This window comes from Cavia porcellus, unplaced genomic scaffold (assembly GCF_034190915.1).
Source record: "Cavia porcellus strain 051 isolate PalLab524CR breed Dunkin Hartley unplaced genomic scaffold, mCavPor4.1 scaffold_32, whole genome shotgun sequence".
Lineage (NCBI taxonomy): Eukaryota > Metazoa > Chordata > Mammalia > Rodentia > Caviidae > Cavia > Cavia porcellus.
The window spans coordinates 22,744,631-22,765,936 of NW_026947515.1; the positions used below are offsets into that span (position 1 = coordinate 22,744,631).

The 21,306-nt window shown below is 42.1% G+C and overlaps 1 protein-coding gene across 4 annotated transcripts in view; it reads left to right on the plus strand.

Moving 5' to 3' along the window:
- Nucleotides 1-755: 755 nt before the first annotated feature.
- Nucleotides 756-21,306, plus strand: part of Rnf157 (ring finger protein 157) — a 76,056-nt gene continuing 55,505 nt past the window's right edge. The window contains exon 1 of one of the 4 annotated variants that reach the window (XM_063242331.1): nucleotides 756-1,059. In XM_063242331.1, coding sequence (XP_063098401.1) covers nucleotides 972-1,059 — 88 coding nt within the window. In that variant the 5' untranslated portion in view covers nucleotides 756-971. The remainder of the gene's footprint in view (nucleotides 1,060-21,306) is intronic. The other 3 variants (XM_063242329.1, XM_063242332.1, XM_063242330.1) reach the window with 3 other exon arrangements.

A 21,306-nucleotide genomic window follows, 5' to 3' on the forward strand; every position in this document is an offset into this window, starting at 1 on the left:
TTTGCCTGACCTTCTCCAGCCATGGCTCCTCACTTGCATATCACAGATCTTTCTAGTTTCCAAGATCCAGGGAGAGGCTGAACATGGGCGTTTCATCCTAAGTTGATGCTCTTCTAACCTCCGGGCTACTTGAGCTGTCCAAGGGGGACATAAGCAGCATATATAGCGTTGAGAGCAATATGAACCGACCTACGGGACCAGGAATGGCCGCATCTTTCCGGCCAGTCACCAGCGTTAACTGGTCTCACTGTGGGGAGCACCTGGGGTCCAGGCGCAGGGATAGGGATGTCGACCCTTCCTAGCCCAATCCATCCGCTCAACAGGAAGGTCGAGGGGCTCCCTCCTCTCGCGCTTCTGTGCCAGCTTTGCTAAGGCAGACAAAAACTGCGGGTCCGGGAAACAGCGAGGAGGGGGCGGGGTAAGAACGGGGCAGACGCTGGGACAAAGACGCGCGAGCTCCGGCGGAGCCTCGCACGATGCCAGAGGAGGGGATTCGCTGCGCGGTAATCCGAGTCGCAGAGCGGGCGACATGGTGTCTAGTCAACTGCGCGCAGGTCCCGCAGACCCCGAACCCCGAACCCCGAGCCCCGAACCGCGTCCCAGCCGCTAGTCCAGCCTCAACCTTAGGCACGCGCCGCCGGCCCGCCCCTGCCCTTCGCTGATTGGCTAGAAAAGGGCGGACGCTCCCACCCCACCGCGTCATTGGCTGAGATGGCGGCGGACCCCGCGCGAGTCGCCACTGACATCACACGGCCTGAGGCGACGGCGCCCCCCGGCCCAGGCCTGCACCCCCCGCCCCCCGGCAGAGGCGCAGCCGCGGTGCCCGGCGAAGGATGGTGCGCGGCGCGCCGGGGCCTCTCAGCCGTCACAGCCGCAGCGCCGCAGCCCAGCCAGCCGCGGCTGGCAGCCGACCCCCGCACGGGTCGCGGGGCGGGCGGCGGCGGTGAGGTGCGGAGGGGGCCGCGGCGACCATGGGGGCCCTGACGAGCCGGCAGCACGCGGGTGTGGAGGAGGTGGACATCCCGTCCAATTCCGTCTATCGCTACCCTCCCAAGTCCGGTGAGGCCGGAGGAGGGGCGCGGGGAAGTGGGGACCGTGCGCCGGGATGCGCCACAGTGGCCGCGGCGGCTCCGGAACGGGCTTGGAGGGGGCGGGTCGTCGGGAAGGCGGGGGTCTCCCGCGCTGCTCCGCGAGCGCGATGCTGTGGGGGCCTGCGGGGTCACCGGGTCACCCTCCGCAGGGACGCGAGTGGCTCAGGATAATCCGCCCTGCGGCAGGGACGCGCGCCGGCGGATGCGCGTCTTGGGGCTGTCCCGGGGGAGGTGGCCTGGCCTGGGTGACGCGCACCTGGGCCAGGTACTGTCCCCGGCTTGTCGCATCCGGGACTCGGGAAGGTTAGCACGAGGATTCTCATGGGAAAGGTCCCGTGGCCTATTGGAGAAGGGAGGCCCAACTTGGCGTCTGCAAGGCTGGTCTTTTTCTAGGGACCGTCAGAAGAAAAAAGTATTTCCACTGAAACGTTGGGAATCTGAGAGTAAGAGTCCCTCGGATCATCCCTTTGCCAGAAGAGCTGCAAGGGTGCTTGTCGGCCTAGGCATAGGGATGAGGTGTGTACAGTGCCCAGGAATATCGTGTTTGCTTTCAGTCGCGCGCCTTCAGTTAAAAAAGGTGACTGCCTCTCGATGCTGGCTAGTGGCATCAGCACTGGAAGTGCAGGACAGCAGCGGAGAATCCCATCTGAACTGCTGGCACAGGATCGGTATCTGCTCTATGGGGGTCCCTGGACACCCGCCTCCTCTCCGGGTTGGGATCTCTTGGGGATTTGGGTGAAAGCGGAATGAGTGAGGTGTCGGAATTGGAACACAGCCATTGGCCTTTCGGTAAAATAAAGACATGCTAATGAGCGAAGCTGGTTTCTCAGCAGTGCGTCCAGTTTCTGCCAGGTGAAAGCAGGGACCAGACAGTGAGCCTGCCTCCCTGCAGTGTCTGTCTGCTTTTGTGCCAAAGAATGAATCCTTCAGAGATGAGTACGAGCAAGAGCTGCTTAGGAAAGCTTGCAATAGAGCTGTGGATCATGAGTATTTTAATAAAACTCTGGTCAGCCATGACTGCACGGAACAGTGCTGAAAAAGACAGGCATCTCGTTTACTTGTTTATGTATTTATTTATTTATTATTTTTTCTTTCCCCATTCTATTCTGTGGGAATGTTTATTTATTTTTTTGATGTTAGAGATTGAACTAAGAGCCTTCATACCAAGCTACATCCCCACCCCTTTTCTAATTTTTTAAATTTTGAGACAGGGTCTTCTTAACTTGCACAAATTGGGCCTGAAATTGGGATCCTTCTGTCTCAGCCTTCCAGAGTGCTGAAATTACAGGGTTAGTTTTAAAAAATGAAAGGCATATGGTGAAAAATTAGTCCTCACTGCTGTTGTCAATTTACCTAGTTCCCCTTCCTTTTTGTACACCTCCCAACCATAAGTAACTTTTGGTTTCCTTGGAATTCTTCCAGAATTTTCTCTTTCTTTCTTTTTTTATCCAGGGTCTTGCTGTTTAGTTCAGAATGGTCTTGAACTCACTATGTTGAACTTGCTGTGATTCTGTGGCCTTAGCTTTCTGAGTGCTGGGATTATAGGCATATGCCACCACACATGGCTTCTTCTATAGTTTCTTATACAAACACTGTACAAGCATAGCATGCTATTGATACTCTTCTACACTTGTTCTTTCACTTTCAGAGATATGAGACATCTTTTTATAGTCTATATTTGAAAGTTTTTGTTCTTTTTAATGCCTGTGTAATATTCCTTGAACATGTGTGTCATTGGTTTGTTTGTTTTTTAGTCTCCCATTGATGAACTTTTTGGTTTTTTTCAATATTTTGCAACTGACAACATGCAGCAATAAAGAATGTTACTGTTATGTTCTTAGGTGAGCTTTAGCTTTGTTAATGGAAGCATGAATATCAACCACTTAAGTAACAAAGTGTGAGGGAATTAGCTTTATATAGTATTTTTATTTTCAATTAGCATACAAACCAATTCTGTGCCAACTACTTTTATTTCATTGTGACTTAAATTTTTGAGTTAGAGATCAGAGATGCTTTAATCCTTCTATGATCTTTGCTTTTTTTGTCTTTTTGAGACAGGGTCTCACTATGCAGTTCAGGCTGGCCTTAAGCTCACTTTGTAGCCCAGGCTAGTGAACTCACAATGAACCTATCCCCTCAGCCTCCCGAGTGCTGGGATTACAGGCTTGAGTCACCACGCCCGGCTTTTTTTGGGTTTTTTTTTTTTTTTTTTTTTGGTCTTTTTTTGTCTTTTTGACAGGGTCTGACTATTCAATTCAGATTGGCCTTCAGCTCACTTTGTAGCCCAGGCTGGTCTTGAATTTGCAGTGATCCTCCTGCCTCAGCTTCCTATGTGCTGAGATTTCAAGAGTGTGCCACCATTCCCAGCTAGATCTTTGCTTCTTTAAAGCCCATGTTCATTTATTTAGCAAAGGTGTGCTTTTGATGAGGTGGTTGTTTTTATGCATACATGCCCATTTTGTAACAGGAAAATCCACATTGATAAAAGCCATTAGGACTGTATTTTCAATCCAGGAAGAAATAGACATACTATAAACATAGTTGAATTCATGTAAATCAGTACCTCATAAATCTAGTTCCATTTCTCTAAACAGATTTGAGCAGATTATACAATGTAATCGCTTATTTTATGAAGTCTTGAGAGATAGAGCTTGTACAAGAATACAGGATGGTGATCAGAGTCCTGAGCAATTAACCTAGTTAAACTTTAATTTTTGCTTTCAACTGATTAGATGAAGGGTCCTCATCCCTACTATTGAGGGTAGACTTCTTTGCTTAAAATCATCTGATCGTAGATGTTAATCACGTGTATATTGTCATCCTCCAGATTTTTATAATATTGGAGTATTCATTTGCTTATTGAATGAGTTGTCCCATGGCAAGAGCAGTTTTTTAAAATGTAGGGTAAGCTTTTGCCTGTTCAAATACAGTAGTTTTTATAAAAATTTATTTAAGCTTCTTCAAGTGGATCAACCTATTTATTTATATAGGTGCTGGCTGTAGATTTAGCTTAGTGACATAGCACCTGCCTGGCATGTGTGAGGGCCTGAATTCGATTTCTGATCCCCCCGCAAAATAAAATAAAACAAATGATATAGGTGCTGAGGGATGGAACCCAGAACCTTGCACATGCTAAGCACATGCTCTACCCTTGAGCTACTCCTCCGACACGTTAGTGTTAGGCTTTTGTTTTGTTTTAAGAGCAGAATACATTTATTGGGGAAAGCTTCTGAGAGAGGCAGAGGAGGTCCTGAGTTGGCTGCCCTTTTTGAGTTTTTTTGAGAAAAGGTCTTACTGTGTAGCCCAGACTGACCTTGAACTCACAGCAATCCTCCTGCCTCAACCTTCTGAGTGCTGGGATTATAGGTGTGTGCCACCATGCCTGTTGCTAGTATTAGTTTTTAGCATTTAGAAGATAATTCTACTTTTTAAAACCCCCAGGATTTTTTTTTTTTTAATTTTTACTTTACTTGTCTGAGACCAGCCTGATTACTTTCAGTTCTTAATTTTGTTTTAAGATTTAGGGACTTTGATTTCTTATGTGATTTCTTATGGTGTTCATATTCTTTTGTTCTTTAGCATTTCTGTTCTCACTTACTACTGTTAATATGCCCTTTTGAGCACCTGTTATATACTGTGTATTGTGCTTCCACCAATGTATAGGGTTTTTTCCTCCATTCATTCATTCAACAACTATTTGTTGAGAATGTATTATGTCTGTAGGCTCAAGGTGAGGAGTAATCAAAATTGGCAGTCTCACCCTTCCATCCCAAATCCCTAGGAATGAGAGAGTATATGCTTTTAATACTAGCAAACAAATGCTATTCACGATGCATCAAAACCAAGAGGAATCCTGACAGATGGAAAGTAGGCAGAATCAGATAAAGTAAGCACTGCTCTGAATGCACTTGTAGAATCACTGAAAAATGTGCTCTCAACCTGTACATGACAGAAGGGAGCCAGAGTACATGACCAGGCCAGTGGTTGGGGTCACCAGGAAGATCACACAGGTAGCAGGATTCCTGCATTATTGCCTTTGACCCTTTTGGGCAGGTAGTGGGGATAGGTAGCGATTTTAGGATCCTTGGGTCACGGGCAGCAGAAGAGTTCCATTTCCTCAGTTCCTGCTGGCTCTCTCTGCCAACAGCAAGCACTTTTGTTGCTGGCTGGGCAGGCTGAAGTAACCCCTGGAGCATATAACAGCGTATGAGTTCTTATCTGTAAGTTCATGGTTTTCATGCCTGTGGCCCGGACGATGTAGATGACTCCAAGTCAGATTTGTAATGTGTGACGTGGGCCATGGAAGGCCCACGATGCTGGTTGATATTTGGTGGTTGTAACAATCCAGGTTCTGCAGAGTAAAACTGACAGGAGATACATATGAGATTTATTTTGAGGAATTGGCACACATGAGTATGCGGGTGAGTTTGAAATCTCTGTGGCAGACCAGCTGACTGGAAGGATTTTGTGTTACACTCCTGAGGCAGAATTTCCTTCTCTTTGGGAAACCTCAGGGTTTACTCTTAAGTCCTGTCATGGACTTAAGTCCACCCACATTATCAAGGGCAGTGTCCTTAAAGTCTGCTGGTAGAGATGTTAATCTTCTCCTAAAATCCCTCCTGCCAGCATCTGGACTAGTGTTTTGGGTAGAAAACTGAACATTGCAACCTGGCCAAGAGGACATCAACAATGTAACTGTCACGAGAGCTTCCTTTTTGATTTATTCCTTCTAACTAGGTGGTAAGCTTGAGTTTCTAGTTGCTGAAAGAGTGCTTGAGCACACAAAACAAACATGACATTTGAGTTGTCATGTGCCAGTGCTTGGAAAGCTGAGGCAGGAGAATGGCTGCAAGTTTGAGGCCAGCCTGGGCTACATACTGAATTCAAGACTAGCCTGAACTGCTTAGTGAGATGTTGTCTTATAAAAACAAAAAAAAAATTGTAGGGGCTGGGGATTTAGCTGAGCGGCATAAGTGCCTGCCTTGCAAGCAGGCGGTCGTGAGTTCGATCCCCGGTACCGATAAAAAGGAAAAAGACAAAAAAAAAAAAAAAAAATTGTTAAATCAAGCATGACATTGTTTAACATTGTTAAAAATGTTATTTAAAGATTACACTTCTTTTGAAATTTCATTGGTGTTTTTTTACTCCTTGAAATAAAATGGATTTAGGGGAAAAAATAGAGATTGCACATCTATTGGGCACACAGTGGTGCATGTCTGAAATCTCAGATGCTGGGGAGGCTGAGGCAGGAGGATTATAAATTTGAGCCAAGCACCGACAACTTTGTGAGATTTTATCTCAAAATAAAAATAAAAATGTCTAGGACAGCGCATGGTCATGTGCAGTGAGGTAGGAGAATCATGAGTTCAAGGCCATTCTGGACTACATAGCAAGACCCTGTTTTGAGAACCAAAACAAACAAAAGAAACATGGCAGCTGAGGATGTGGCTCAATGGTAGGGAGCCCCTAGGTTCAATCCCCAGTACCTCCCCCAACAAAGGTTACATTTCTTCTAAAATTTCAGTACTTGTTATTTAGTGGCAAAGGTAGGATGTAAGCATTACAAAGATAAACAAGTATACAGAATATATGATAACTGTATGGGGATCTGTCCTAGGCATGCAAGTTTGATTTGCTATCTGCAAATATAACTGGTGTTAATATACCATATTAATAGAACAAAGCACTGCTGTGTGATGGCACATGCCTGTACCAGTGCTTGGAAAGTTGAAGCAGGAGAATGGCTGCAAGTTCGAGGCCAGCCTGGGCTACATACTGAGTTCAAGACTAGCCTGAACTACATAGTGAGCCCCTGTCTCATAAAAACAAAAAACACAATATAGAACAACAAAACAACAAATAGAACAGAAAACAAAAATTACTTGATTGTTTCAGTAGGTGTAGACAAACTGACAGCATCCACTGCCCATCAGTGATAAAACTCTTGCCAAACTAGGACTGGACGGGAATTTTTCAACCTGATAAAGGATCATACTTAATGATGAAATATGAATGCTTCCCTGCTAATATCAGCAAGAAGAAAGGATATCAGCTTTTGCTATTTGTTATTGTAATTGGCAAAAAAAATTTAAAACATGCCTTCTAGCTTGTAAAGGAAGAAATAAAGCTGTTTTTATTAATATATGACATGATGCTGTCAAGGATTAAATGTACACATGCACATAGACACACACACTAAAATAAACTAGTAATGCTGCAGAAACAAGATCAGTAACAAAATCAGTTGTATTTTTCGCTCTTTTCCTATGCTGGAGGTCAGCCCCAGTTCCTTGTACATGTCGGGGAAGCAGCCCACCAGAGTTACATCCCCAGGCTTATTGCATTCTTTTTTTTTTTTTTTTTTTTTTTTGTCTTTTTCGTTTTTACCAGTACCAGGAATTGAACTCACGACTGCCTGCTTGCAAGGCAGGCACTTGTGCCACTGAGCTAAACCTCCAGCCCCGCTTATTGCATTGTTATACACAAACTGAAAATGAAATGAAGAAAAAAGTCCATTCCTAATCACATCAAAAAGAATAAATTTCTTAGGAATAAATTTAACAAAGGAACTGTGAGACTGATATTCTGAAAATTCCAAAATGTTGCTGAGAGTGATGCTTCATAGAAATTTAAAAAGATATAAATCATTGCAGACACTTCCTGTTCATGAATTAGAAGACTCAGTATTGTTAAGATGCCGTGTTCTCCAGTGATCTCCGTGATTCCTTCAAAGTCCCAGCAGCCTTTTTAGTAGACACTGACCATCCTGACATTTACATGGACATACATACAAAGGACATAGAATATCCAAAATGATTTTGAAAAAGAACAAAGTAGGACTTTCACTACTATCTTTTAAAAATTATAGTAATCAAGACAGTATGGGATTAGCATAACGAAAGTCATCTAGATCAATGGACAGAATTTCAAGCCAGAGCTAAATGCTCACATTTATCAGTTGGCTTTGATAAAAGTACCAAAACAATTCAGTGAAGAAAACATAGTCTTCAATAAGCAGTGTTGGGACAATCTGATACTAACAAGCAAAAATAAAATCAGATCCTTACTTCACATCACCAAGAAATTAACTTAAAAGGTTAAAGAGTTAAAAAAGACAACCCAGTCAATAGTAGAAAACGTTTGCAAATCATATATACAATAAATGATTTGTACCTGGAATTTATAAAGAACTTCATAACTCACCAGGCACAGTGACCCATGCTGGTAATCCCAACATTCGGGAGGCAGACATAGGAGAATCACTTTGAGTTTGAGGTCAGCTTGGGCTACGTGGTGAGTCTGAGACCAGCCCAAACTACATATTGAGACCCTGTCTTAAAAAACCACACACACACACACACACGCACACATGCACACAAGAACTCATGGTGGTGACCTGCGCCATGCCTGGCTCAGATTTTTTAATCTAAAAACAGGGTCTCGTTAAGAGGTGTGGATGGTAGAGAGAAAAGACTAGAAGCCTGGAGATGTGGTGGGCAGTTGCTCCATGATAATCGACTGTAATGGAACTTGGGTGTGGCTTGTTGCCTAGGCTGCTTTCCCAGTGGCTTCCATACCACCCCTCGGTACTGTGGATTGAACACATGGGCTTTTGAACGGGACCACAACCCTACTTCTTTTATTCACTTACTGTATTTTATTTTATTTTACTTTATTTTATTTTATAACAGGGTCTAAGTCTCAGAGTTGCCCAGACTGAGCTCAAACTTGCAGTCCTTCTGCCTGAGCCTCCCAGTGACACAGACAGGTAGATCACCCCGGCAACATGCTGTTTTCTGTGGTTCTGATAGCTAAGTGACCACAGAAGTGAAGCACCATTGACAGAAGTCGAGAGTCTGGAGTGGAAACTGCTTGTGTCATGTTATTTTTATTTGTTGGTTGGTCTATCTTTGTTTAATACACAGTCCCCTGTGGGTGCCTAGGCTATCATACTTGAGCTCCTCCTGCTTCAGCCTCCTGGGGAGGTGGGATTATGGCTGGCAGTCGCCATGCTCTGTAGACATTGCATTTAGAATGAGTTTAAATGTTACCTGAGGATTTACTGCTTTTAAAGAATTAGACAGAAACCCACCTACTCCCCAGAATCATAAAATGCAGCATTTTTCTACCCTCCTCAATAGCCCTGAGAATTCTTGAGGGACTAACAGTGGCCCTATTTGGGCTCCAGGGCTCCAGTTGGCTGCTGCCCTACAAGAGATGTGACACCAGTCCACTCTTCAGTTGCTTTAAAATGTTCCCTTCATGTAAGGTATTTGAAGTGTAAGTTTTACTAAAGATTTGTGAAGAGTCCTCTTGGTGCACACCTGAAATCCCAGCACTCGGGAGGCTGAGGCAGGAGGGTTGAGTTCAAGACCAACAGGATAGACCTTGTCTCAAAAAAAAGTCTGAACCTTTGGTTTTGTGAGGAAAGAGAGGGAAGAGAATGAAATGAGAGGAGAACCGAGCTTTGAGACAGACCCAAGGCTGTGGGCCGGCAGTCGAGCAAACAAGAACAGCCCCAGAACTGCTGGAGTTTTGGGGACCAGAGCATTTGAGAGTTGAGCTTTAAGTTGGGAGATCAGAGTATGCTTGGAGAAGGAGTATGCTTGGAGGAAGAGAAACAAGAGCATTAAGAAAGAAGGATGGAGGAGGCAGCTGCTCATCTTGGGATTTTCAACAATTATTCATGCAATACATGCTCTGATTTTTAAAAAATAAATTAAAAAGAGAGAAGGATGGTTACTGGGGAAGCCTAAGTTTTGGCAGAAGCAGAGTTCCGTGTGGTGGCGCATGCCTGTCATCCTGGCTGCTCAAAACATTAAATGGGAGGTTCACAATGGAAGGAAGGGCCCAAGTTCAAGGCCAGCCTAGACAATTTAACAAGACTAGTCTCCTAATAAAATTTAAAAGGACTGGGGATGTAGCTCAGTGCTTCAGTTTTTTTTCATTTTATTTCAAAGAGGAAGAAAAATCATACTTTAATCTCATTTTAAAAAATCAGAAGCATTTGGCAATGAGAATTCAGGTGAAGAAATTGACCTCAGAATAGGAAAGGAAGAATGTTTCTGTAATTAATTAGAACTACGGGGAAACTGAAAGGTCTCAAAACTGTGGTGGTACAGAAGGGCTTGACTGTCCACCAAGTAAAAGGCAGCGAGGCACAGTGCTTGGGGCCGGGACTCGGGAATGTAAGAAGGTTTGGGGCTGTAGGTATGCAGAGCATGATAAAAACACATTTCAGATTATGGGGTGAACAGAACAGTCAAGAAATAGATTTAGTAACATTTTCTATTTATGAAAAATATTAGGGCTGGGTATTTAACTCAGTGGCATAAGCCTGGCAAATACAAGGTCATGAGTTCCATCCCTGGTACCAAAAAAAAAAAAAAAAAAAAATGGCAAAGAAAAAAATTAAACCCTTATCCCTCACAGTCTGTATCCACAAATTCCAGATGTAAAAATAATCAAATAGAAAGAAGAAGAAAAAAAAGGAAGCAACAGAAACTGGAAAGAAAATTGGAGAATGTAGTTAGCAGGGAAACAATAAAGTTTGGCTGTGCAGTGGGAACACACAGAAAGGTTAAAAGCACACCCAGCTAGCTCAGTGCTCAGTGCTCAGTGCTCAGTGCTAGGTGCTCAGTGCTCAGTGTTCAGTGCTAGGTGCTCAGAGAACCTGACACTGCCTCGTTCTGTGTGGCCTTGGAAAGTTACTTAACCGTTATTGCTTTATTTTCCTCCTCTGTAGAATAAAAATGCAGATCCATGGGGTTACAAGAAATAGCCCATGTGGTACTTGTTAATATTGTGCTGGTATAGAGCAAGCCCTCAGCAAAAAAGATTCCACAATATTGTTATTAGCCATCTGCAGACGCTAAAAACAGGCCCAGCCGTAAGTGCAGACATGGAAAAATGCCTACAAGTGCATTAGGTAGGAAAAGCAAATTGGAGATTGATTGTGAACCATCCCTTTTAATTTCTGAAAAATAGTTAAACAGAAAACATGGATGTATTTGTGTGTGTGTGTGTGTGTGTGTGTGTGTATTTTTTTTTTGGACTGGGGATTTAACTCATGACCTCATGCTTGCCAGGTAGGCACTTACACCACTGAGCTAAATCCCTAGCCCCATATTTGTGTATTTTAAGAAAATTCTGGAAAGTTGCTACCCAGTTGTTAGCAATGCCATTACTTCTCATGGACTACAGTTAGATTATTGTCTTTAAATTTTATAATTCTATGTCTTATCTGTAAAAGACATTTAGAGCCGGTCATGATGGCTCATGCCTGTAATCCCAGCACTTAGGAGGCTGAGATGGGAGGATCGTTGCGAGTTGAAGACCAGCCTGGGCTACAAAGTGAGCTCAAGGCCAGCCTGAACTGCATAGCGAAACCCTGTCTCAAAAAGACCAAAAAAAAAAAGATATTTAAAAAATTTTTATGGGGGCTGGGGATTTAGCTCAGCGGCATAAGCACCTGCCTTGCAAGCAGGTGGTCGTGAGTTCGATCCCTGGTACCGATAAAAAGTTAAAAAAAAATATTAAAAAAACTTTTTTTATGGGCAAAGATTTACATCTTTTTAAATTAAGTTTATTGGCATATTTTATGTATAGATAATGATTACATTCATTATAGAGAATTTGTACCTGTACATGCTATAACCTGATTCTTTTTTTTCCCCATTCCTCTACCGTCCCCTCATTTACAAAAGCTTCGTTTCCATTTTTTTCTTTTCTCTTTTTTTTTTTTTTTTTGTCTTTCTCGGTACCGGGGATCAAACTCATGACTGCCTGCTTGCAAGGCAGGCGCTTATGCCGCTGAGCTAAATCTCCAGCCCCTATCTTTTCTCATTTTTTTCTTTTCCTTTCCTTCCTTTCCCCTCCACCCTCCCTAGTTCCCCTTCCTATTTGAACATTTTCTTCCTATTCCACAGTATCTATTATACATTTGGTCCTTATTTACACTTTCAGTTTTTCACACCAGGGAAACAATGTGTAAATACGCGTGTGTCCGGATTTATTTCACGTAAGAGAATGGCCTCGAGGTGCAACCATTAGCTAGAGATGTCTCAGGCTTACCTTTATGGCAGAGTAGTGCTCCACTGTTTGAAACACACACACATATCTTCTTTATCCACTCACCAGGTGATGGGCATCCAGGCTGTTTCTAAGATTTAGTCTTGCCACTGTAAATATGGGTGTGCATATATTGCTGTGGTCTGATGCTTTTGATTCTTTCATGAAGATACCAAGACAAGGACTAGTTGAGTCGAGTGGAACCTTTAGTCCTAGTTTTTTGAGGAATCTCCACACTGATTTCCACAGCAGTTGCACCAGTCTGCATTCCTACCACCAGTGCAGAAGGGTTCCTTTGTCCCCGCAGATCTGCCAGCATTTGTTATTGGCTGTGAATGAAGCTGGGCAGGGTGGCACACACCTATAATCCCAGTGCTCTGGGAGGCTGAACCAGAAGGATCATGAGTTCAAACCCATCCTAGTCACTTTAGCAATTTAGTGAAACTGTATCGAAATAGAAAATAAGGGACTGGGGATGTAGTCCTGAGTTTAGTCCCAAGTCCCTCAACAATAAATGAATGAATGCATGACACAAGCAGCTCTGTAGCATTACAGAACTGAGTTCAAGAGTGATTACAAGTTCTACAGTAAAACTCCCTCTTAGCATGAGATAGTGACTAAAACACAGTTTGCTTATAAAATGTAAGATTTCCATGACTTCAACAAGTTTAAAATTTTTGGTTTGGAATTGTGCTGTGATAGTAAATAAATGGCTATTACTGGGAAGTCTAAAGAGTTGTTTCTTTCCCCAAGCCTCTTTCAGTAGCCAAGCATATTTCAGTAACTTCATAGATTGGAATGAAAAGGTTTTTTATATTTGTTTTGTTTTGTTTTTTGGTACCAGGGATCGAACTCACAACCTCACACCTGCCAGGCAGGCACATATGTCACTGAGCTAAATTCCCTACTGAAAAGTTATTTAAAATTGAATTACTTGTTTGTTGACATTCAGGGTACCCATAAACATAGAGTTGTAGGAAAATGAGTTTAGTTGCCCTTTATAGTATGGTATTATAGCTCTTGGTAGCAAGTGTCATAGTATCTCATTGAAGCACACATAATTTAGGGAATCTGCTAATCAATAATTTGACTGTGGCATTCAAATGTACCCCAAAAGTTTAAATTTAAAATGATTAGTTAACTTATTTGAGATTGTGAATTGTAAATGAAATTGTTCTTATTGTTTATGTAATTAGTGTCAAGTAGTTGCATTTTTCTTTGTGGAGAGTTGAAGTCAATGTATTGATTTGGAACTCCTGCTGCAGAAGTTGCCATTGGTAGAATGGGGTTCCTTCAGTGTGGCACAAATCCTGCTGGAATTGTCCTGTGTTTCTGGAGAGCCTGAACGTGTTGAGGAGACTAAGCTGAAGTCAGATGCTAAGGGGTAGTGTGTCTGGAGCACCGTGTCCTACACGGTAGCCACTGGCCAATGATTGTGCCTTCTCTGGACTGAGGTGAGCAGTGCATAGTAGGAAGTGTGTGTCTGAGTTTGAAAACTCAGTAAAAGTAAATATAGAACTATGTAATAATTTTTATATTGATTGCATATTGAAACAATATTTTTAATATAACAGAATAAATAAAAATATGTTTAATTTTATCAGTTATTTTTCTTTCTTTTTTTCTTTTGGTAGTGGCACTGGGGATCAAGCCCAGGGCCTTGAGCACACTGACACTATCACTGAGCTGTACCCTCAGACCCTTTACTTTTTTTCCACTTTTTTTTTCTTCAGACAGCCTCACTGTGTAGTTCAAGCCGCCCTTGAACTCACTGTGTGTTTCAGGCTGGTCTCAAACTCATGGTTATCCTCCTGCCTCAACGCTTTACTTTTTATAAATGAGCTATTAAATTTTTTTCACTATTGGGGATTGAACCCAGAAATTTCACACTAAACTACATCTTCAACCCTTTTCTTTACTGTATTTTGTTTTCTGTACTGTATTTTCCACTTTGAAACAGGGTTTCATTAAGTTGCTAAATTGTCCAAGTTGGCTCTAATTTGTGAGCTTCCTGCCTCAGCCTTCTAGGGTGCACCTGGCTGGGCTATTAAATTTTTTTAGATTAGATATGTGGAGCATGGGGTGTAACTCAGTGGCAGAGCACATTCTTAAGATCTGGAAGGGGACATGAGTTTGCGTTTGTGACACGTGTTGTATTATTACGGACAGACTTGGTCTGCAGGAGCAGTGGCTAGTATGGAATCTATAGTTTTTAGAACAGCACAAAACAGTGCAAGTGAAAATGCTGAAATGGAACCAGGTATCTAAATTGGAAAGTGTCGAAGTGTAGATACAGACATCAAAGGCCAGCTGGTTACTGTCTCATAACTAGTTTAAGATAATGGAAACACCCAGAGTGATCCTTGTTTTGGAGGAAAAACAATAGGTGACTGGGTGGATTTTTCTGAGTAAGCAAGAATGGGATCTGGATGCCTTGTGTAAACTTCACTGCATGTTTAGCTGTCCGCTTATTTCCATTTCATAAACCTGCTCTTAGAAAATTACTTTAAAACGGGCTGGGGATTTAGCTCAGTGGCATAAGCGCCTGCCTTGCAAGCAAGCAGTCATGAGTTTGATCCCCGGTACTGATAAAAAGGAAAAAGACAAAAAAAAAAAAAAAAATTACTTAAAAAAAAAATGTGGTGTTGTTGTGTCCGGGGCTGATCTGAGCTCTTGCAGTCCTTCCGCTTCAGGCTCCTGAGCAGCTGAGATTCTAGACATATGTTACCATGCCTGCAAAAATTACATTTTAATTCCTAATTGTTATTGGTATAATCGAGTTAGTTTTGTAGTTAATTTTTCTCCACGTTTGGCTGGAAAAATTGGCTGGTCCAATTGTTTCCCTAGAATAGACAACCTCTTCTTCCTTCCCTATTTATTTATTTATTTATTTGGTCTTTTTGAAGCAAGGTCTTGCTATGCAGTTCAGGCTGGCCTTGAATTCACTTTGTAGCCCAGGCTGGCCTCAAACTTGCAATCATTCTCCTGCCTCAGCCTCCCAAATGCTGGGATTACAGGAGTGCGCCACCACACTCGTTTATGAAGTATTTTTAAATAGAAACTGTAAAGCAGTTGCGTGTGATCAGTTCCTTTGGCACTCTGGCAGAGAGCTAAGCTGGGCTTCGGTGTCTTCGTCTGGACAAAAGACCTCTAGAAACTTTGAGAGACTCTGGAAATTGTAGTAAAATTGTTTGTTTCATAAATATCTAGCTGATCTTTGTAATTCCTCTTATGTATATTCAGAGTTAATATCAGGTTTCACCTTATATTGTTAGGATACTTTTATCTAATAATGTTAATTGTGTATTATTCAGTAATCTTCTATATTCTATAATTTTTGCCTATGCCTGGAGATTTTTTTCCCAAAAGTGCAAAGAACAGTGTAATACGTGTGTTAAATTTCATATTTTATTCTAGGCTGACGGGCCATATATTTTACTTACTGGTTCTTCCATTAGACAATTGAAAAACAGTATTTCAAGTCAATGTGGAAAACAAAATATTTTTTGAGGACTGATTTACAGTTTTGGTTGCTTTTGCCAGAAAGGAAAAAAACCTGTCCCTTATCAGTTGAGCATTTTATCATCAGTGTGTTGTCTCTCTTTTTCCTAGAACACAGGAAAAGTAAGTCAAATGTTGTGCATGATATAAAGGTCTCCAGAGCTTTAGCTTGTCTTCCACATAGATGTGAAATAGCACACTTATGGGGTAATAAAAAATGCAATGAACATTTAAATTATAAAGTTGTTATAGTAAAAGACACATTGCCGGGGCTGGGGATTTAGCTCAGCGGCATAAGCACCTGCCTTGCAAGCAGGCAGTCGTGAGTTCGATCCCCGGTACCGATAAAAACGAAAAAGACCAAAGGAAAAAAAAAAAAAGACACATTGCTATTTAATATGCTTCAAAATACAATAATCTCTCTTCCTTTGAGTCTGTGTCTCATTGGTATTGGCAGCGAACTTTGTATTGTTAGAATGTAGGCATCCACATGGTTTTGCCCTCAGCTGTGTCAGTGTGTGCCTGGACACCAGGGTGGTTTCCATGCCCTCCTGTAGCTCTGGCCTCTGTCACACAGGTAGATGATGTATAGAGTTGGGACATAGAGTGGGGAGGTGGCCTGGCCTTGGCTTCAAGCCTAGTCTCTTCCTGCTTTTGCTGTGTCTGAGCTGTGGCACTTGATATTGTCACTGGGTTCTTCTGACTTCCATATCCTCAACTGAAAAGTAGGCCCAGTGTGACTTACCTTACAGATAACATTTAAGAGGAATACTTTTGGTAACTGTCTGTGTATTTCTTACAATATATATTTGAAAATTAAAGATAAAATTCAAATGACAATATCAATCTTATTGTTGCTCCTTATAGAAACTTTTTAAAAATCAGCTACAATCTAATGTGTCTTTACAAGCCAGATGTGGTGGCATATGCTGTAATCCCAACACTGGGGATGCTGAGGCAGGAAGAGCACCATGAGTTCTAGGTCAGAATAAGTTTAAAACCAACCTGAACTTATAGTGAGACTCTGTCTTGAAAAAAAGACAATTTACAATTTATTTACTATTCAGTCATTCAGTTAGTTATGGATTTGCAATGGCTTCTCACTGTGTTGCCCAAACTGGTCTCAAACTCTTGGGCTCGAAGTATTTTTCCTATCTTAACTTCCCATTAGTTGGGTCTACTGGTGACCAGCTAAAATTAATCATTTTCAAATGAATAATTCAATAACGTTTTTACATTCTCAGTGTTGCACAAGTGCCACTCTATTGTAAACTTTTTTTTTTTTTTTTGTCTTTTTCATTTTTATTGGTACCGGGGATCAAACTCACGACCACCTGCTTGCAAGGCAGGTGCTTATGCCGCTGAACCAAATCCCCAGTCCCCACTTTTTTTTTTTTAAGACAGTTTTGCTCTGTAATTTAGACTGACTCTGTACTCACTATGTCGCCCAGGCTGGCCTCAAATTCACAACAATCGTCCCTCAGCCTACCAAGTGCTGTGATTACATGCATGTGCCACCATGACTGGCTGGAATCTTATTATTTTTATTATTATCATTTTTTGTACTGGGAATCAAATGCCAGACCTTGCGATTGCCAGGCAGGTGCTGTGCTGCAGAGCTATACCCCCAGGCCTATTTTTTTTTTTAATCATATCTCTTATATATTTGTTGAGGAAAGCTGGTCATTTGCCTGGTAGTTTTTCCCAAACTGAATTTTGCTGATTGCCTTCCTGAACTATATCATTAATCATACTTTGTTCTATTCCTGTAAGTTGGTGCTTAGATTCAGCAGTTTGATTAGATTTGTTTTCTTAGAGCTTTTTTTTTTTTTTTTTTGATACCAGGGACTGAACTCATGACCATAGGCTTGCCAGGCAGGTGCTTAAGCTACTGAGCTAAATCCTCAGCCCTAGAACTTTAAAATAATGTCCATAATTGGCAGTGTGACTTTGTGGTGTTATCCATTGCCAGACTCATTTCTAATTGTCTTTTTTTAGGGGAAGGAAATTGGCAATTGGTGATTCATTAATTTTTTTTTATTTTAAAGAGAATAAAACCAAGCAAAATAAAAACAGAATAAAGCCAACCAAAACAAACCAATGTAAATGACACAGGACTTTTTTTTCCCCTTTCTTCCAGTACCAGGGATCAAACTCACAACCACCTGCTTTCAAGGTAGGAGCTTATGCCACTGAGCTAAATCCCCAGCCCCTGGCACAGAATTTCAAAACAATAGGAAATCAGAGCTGGGCGTGGTGGCTCTTGCCTGTAATCCCAGCACTCGGGAGGGGGAGGCAGGAGGATCGTTGTGAGTTCGAGACCAGCCTGGGCTACAAAGTGAGCTCAAGGCCAGCCTGAACTGCATAGAGACCCTGTCTCAAAAAGACCAAAAAAAAAAAAAAAAAAAAAAAAAAAAAAAAAAAAAAAATAGGAAATCAACGTGGTTCCCATAATGCCTCTTGTTGTCTTCAAAATAGCTGCCCTTACCTTCAGACATAGTAAAATCAAACAAAACAGAATGACAACAATGAATGTAATAAAGAACTTAAAACAAGACAATAGTAAATCCAAAATGGCTACCATAATATATCATGTTATCTTTGAAACACCTGCCCATGCCTTTGGATATAATAAAATCAAACAAAGCAAAACAGAATAAAGCCCAACCCAACAAAACAATGAAAATGATACAGAACTTCAAAACAGGATAATAGGGAATTAACAATGGCTACCACCTTCAGAAGGAGTTGCCCCCATAGATGATACACTGTGCACTGTTATCCTCTGAATAGATGATCAGACTACCTACTTAGACATACAAAGTCAGTGAAACACTAAACACTACAAACATTAAATTGTATTTTACTTCAATAGCTATCATCACAGTCTGCTTCTGTCAGCCTGTCACTTATGGTGGAGGTGGAGGTGGGTGGATGGACTCTTCTGGTTTCCAGCCCATGCACCAGGAGGGGCTGGCATCTGGCTCCCCCCCAGCAGCCTGCACATAGCATCAGTTTCCTGGGAGGGCTTGCTTCTTGGTGACTTCTTGTTCTCTTCTGATTCATTAATTTGTTAAGGAGTGTTCTGTATAACTGATACGCTGTCATTCCTTCTGTGTTTATTAGCTGGAATACACTGTAAGGAGAGACTTTCCCTTGTCAATTGGTCAGTCACATGGAGGAACAGCTCTTATAGGAAAAACAAGATAAATATTTCATGCTTTCCCCTTATGGTACCTATCAGCTTTCAAAATACCTTCCATATCCGTGGGCTGTGCCTTTGTAGATTCATCCAACTATGGATCAAGAATATTTAGGGAGGGCCAGTGATTTAGCTCAACAGTACAAACATCTGCCTGTCAAGTAACGAGGTCATGAGTTTGATCCCTGGTACCAAAAAAAAGAATATTTAGGGAAAAGTATTGTGTCTATACCAAACAAAAAAGTGCAAACTTTTTTATTCCCTAAACAATATAACAACTATTTGCATAACATTTTATTGTATTAGATATTCTGAGTAACGGGGCTGGGGATTTAGCTCAGCGGCATAAGTGCCTGCCTTGCAAGCAGGCAGTCGTGAGTTTGATCCCTGGTACCGAAAAAAAAAATGAAAAAGACAAAAAAAAAAAAAAAGATATTCTGAGTAACCTTAGAGATGGCATAACATATATGGGAAGCTGGACATTGTGGCACATGTCTATAATCTTAGCATTCAGGAGGCTGAGGCAAGTGGAGTGTCATGAGTTCAAGGCCAGCCTGGGCTCCATGGTGAATTCAAGGCAACAAAACAAGACCTTGTGTCAAAAATTTTTTAAAAATCAAAAATATAATGTATGGGAAGAAGTGCCTAGGTTTTATGCAGATAATATGACACTTATTTAAGTGACTTGAGCATCGGCTCTTCCTTTACTAGGTCCAGTCACTACCATTGTAAGCCCAGGTTGCCTGTGGACTTCTCCCACATCTCTTACCCGACTGCCCACAGGTACTGGAAACTCAGTGTCCCACACTGAACACAGGCTGCTACCTTGAGAGCACAAACCTGCTTCCCTCCATTCCTTATTCATCACTGAGCAAATAGCCCATCAGGGTAAAATCTTCAGCTGTTCCAACTCTACCTAATGTACCGTAAATATATGCTCCCTAATGTACAGAAGATATACCCTAAGGTTCAAAAGTAAATGGCTTGTGTTGTGAGAAGATTGCTTTTTAAAAAACTGAAGGCAACTGGGCACCACCCCTCTATAAATTATGCACTTGGAAAATAGGGATCCGAAGTGCAAGATGTAAATAATTGACGATGAAGCTCCCCTAAACGATGAGTTGCATGCTGCACCACTGCAGTGGCTGCTGTGTTTTTAAGCTTTCATGGGTATCTTCCAAGAGTTCCCCAATAGTGACTTTGGTTTGGGCTGCTGTCATGCCCACAGGATATTTTCCTGATTGTTAATTCAGGAATTACCCCTTCTGTGTGGTGAGTGATCTGATCCATATTGTTTTAATATGTGTTTCCAAACTAAATCTCCATGTGTAGAAAGTAAAAAAAAAAAAAAAAAAAAAGAAAAAAAACTGCAATCTGGTTCAATTTTTCTGCTAGAATTGTCTTCTCTGTCTATGTTCCTCTGGCTATAAGTGCTGCATTTTTTTTAAAAATCTTTTTCCTTTTTATCAGTACCGGGGATCGAACTCATGACTGCCTGCTTGCAAGGCAGGCGCTCATGCTGCTGAGCTAAATCCCCAGCCCCCATTTTTGTCTTTTTTTGGAAACAGGGTCTCTCTATGCAGCTCAGGCTGCCCTTGAGCTCACTTTGTAGACCAGGCTGGTCTCAAACTCACAATGATCCTCCTGCCTCCGCCTCCCGAGTGCTGTGATTACAGGCCACCATGTCCAGCTCTGAACTTTATTTTTTTCTGTTTGTTGTAAATCTTCAACAAAAATTGTCGAAGATAGTTTACATATATCCTAGCTATATAACATAAATAAGCCTGTTGTGCTTTCTGAAGGTCTTTGCAGTAGCTGGAGAGTTGGGATGTGTGAGAGAAAGCTCTGGTAAAAGTTCATTATGGTGTGAGCCTTTCCTCCAACAGCTTGCCCCGGAACCAGGCGATCACAGTTTGGGATAAGAAATACTGTGTAATCATCAAAGGTAACACGCATCCCTAGATGGGACTCCCAGTCCCCCCACGCTTCCCCTGGTGGCTGATCACATTCTGGGACAGTGCCTTGGTCTGTCTAGAGGAGGCTGAAGGGAATCTAACCCCTGACTGCTGATTTCACCTCCTCGTGTGGGGAGGGTTGAAGGTGGAACAGAGGGGACCTGCTCTAGCTGATGTCCCTGCCTCCTGGCTGTTAGCCCTGTTATGGAGTGAGAGGCTGGGAGCGTGCAGTCCGCCCTTCCAGAGCGCTGAGCTGTCCTCTCTTATACACCACAGTCTGGGCACTGCTAGGTGAAGCCGGGGAGAGCTGTATAATTTAAATTCCTGTTTTCTTTTCTTTTTTTTTTTTACTTTTCAATTAACTAAGTTTGTTGGTACATTTTAGGTATGCATAATGATCACATTTGTTTTAGGGAATTTGTACCTGGACATGATACAGCTTTTTTATGATCTTTTAGAGACAAGGTCTCACTATGTGATTCATGCT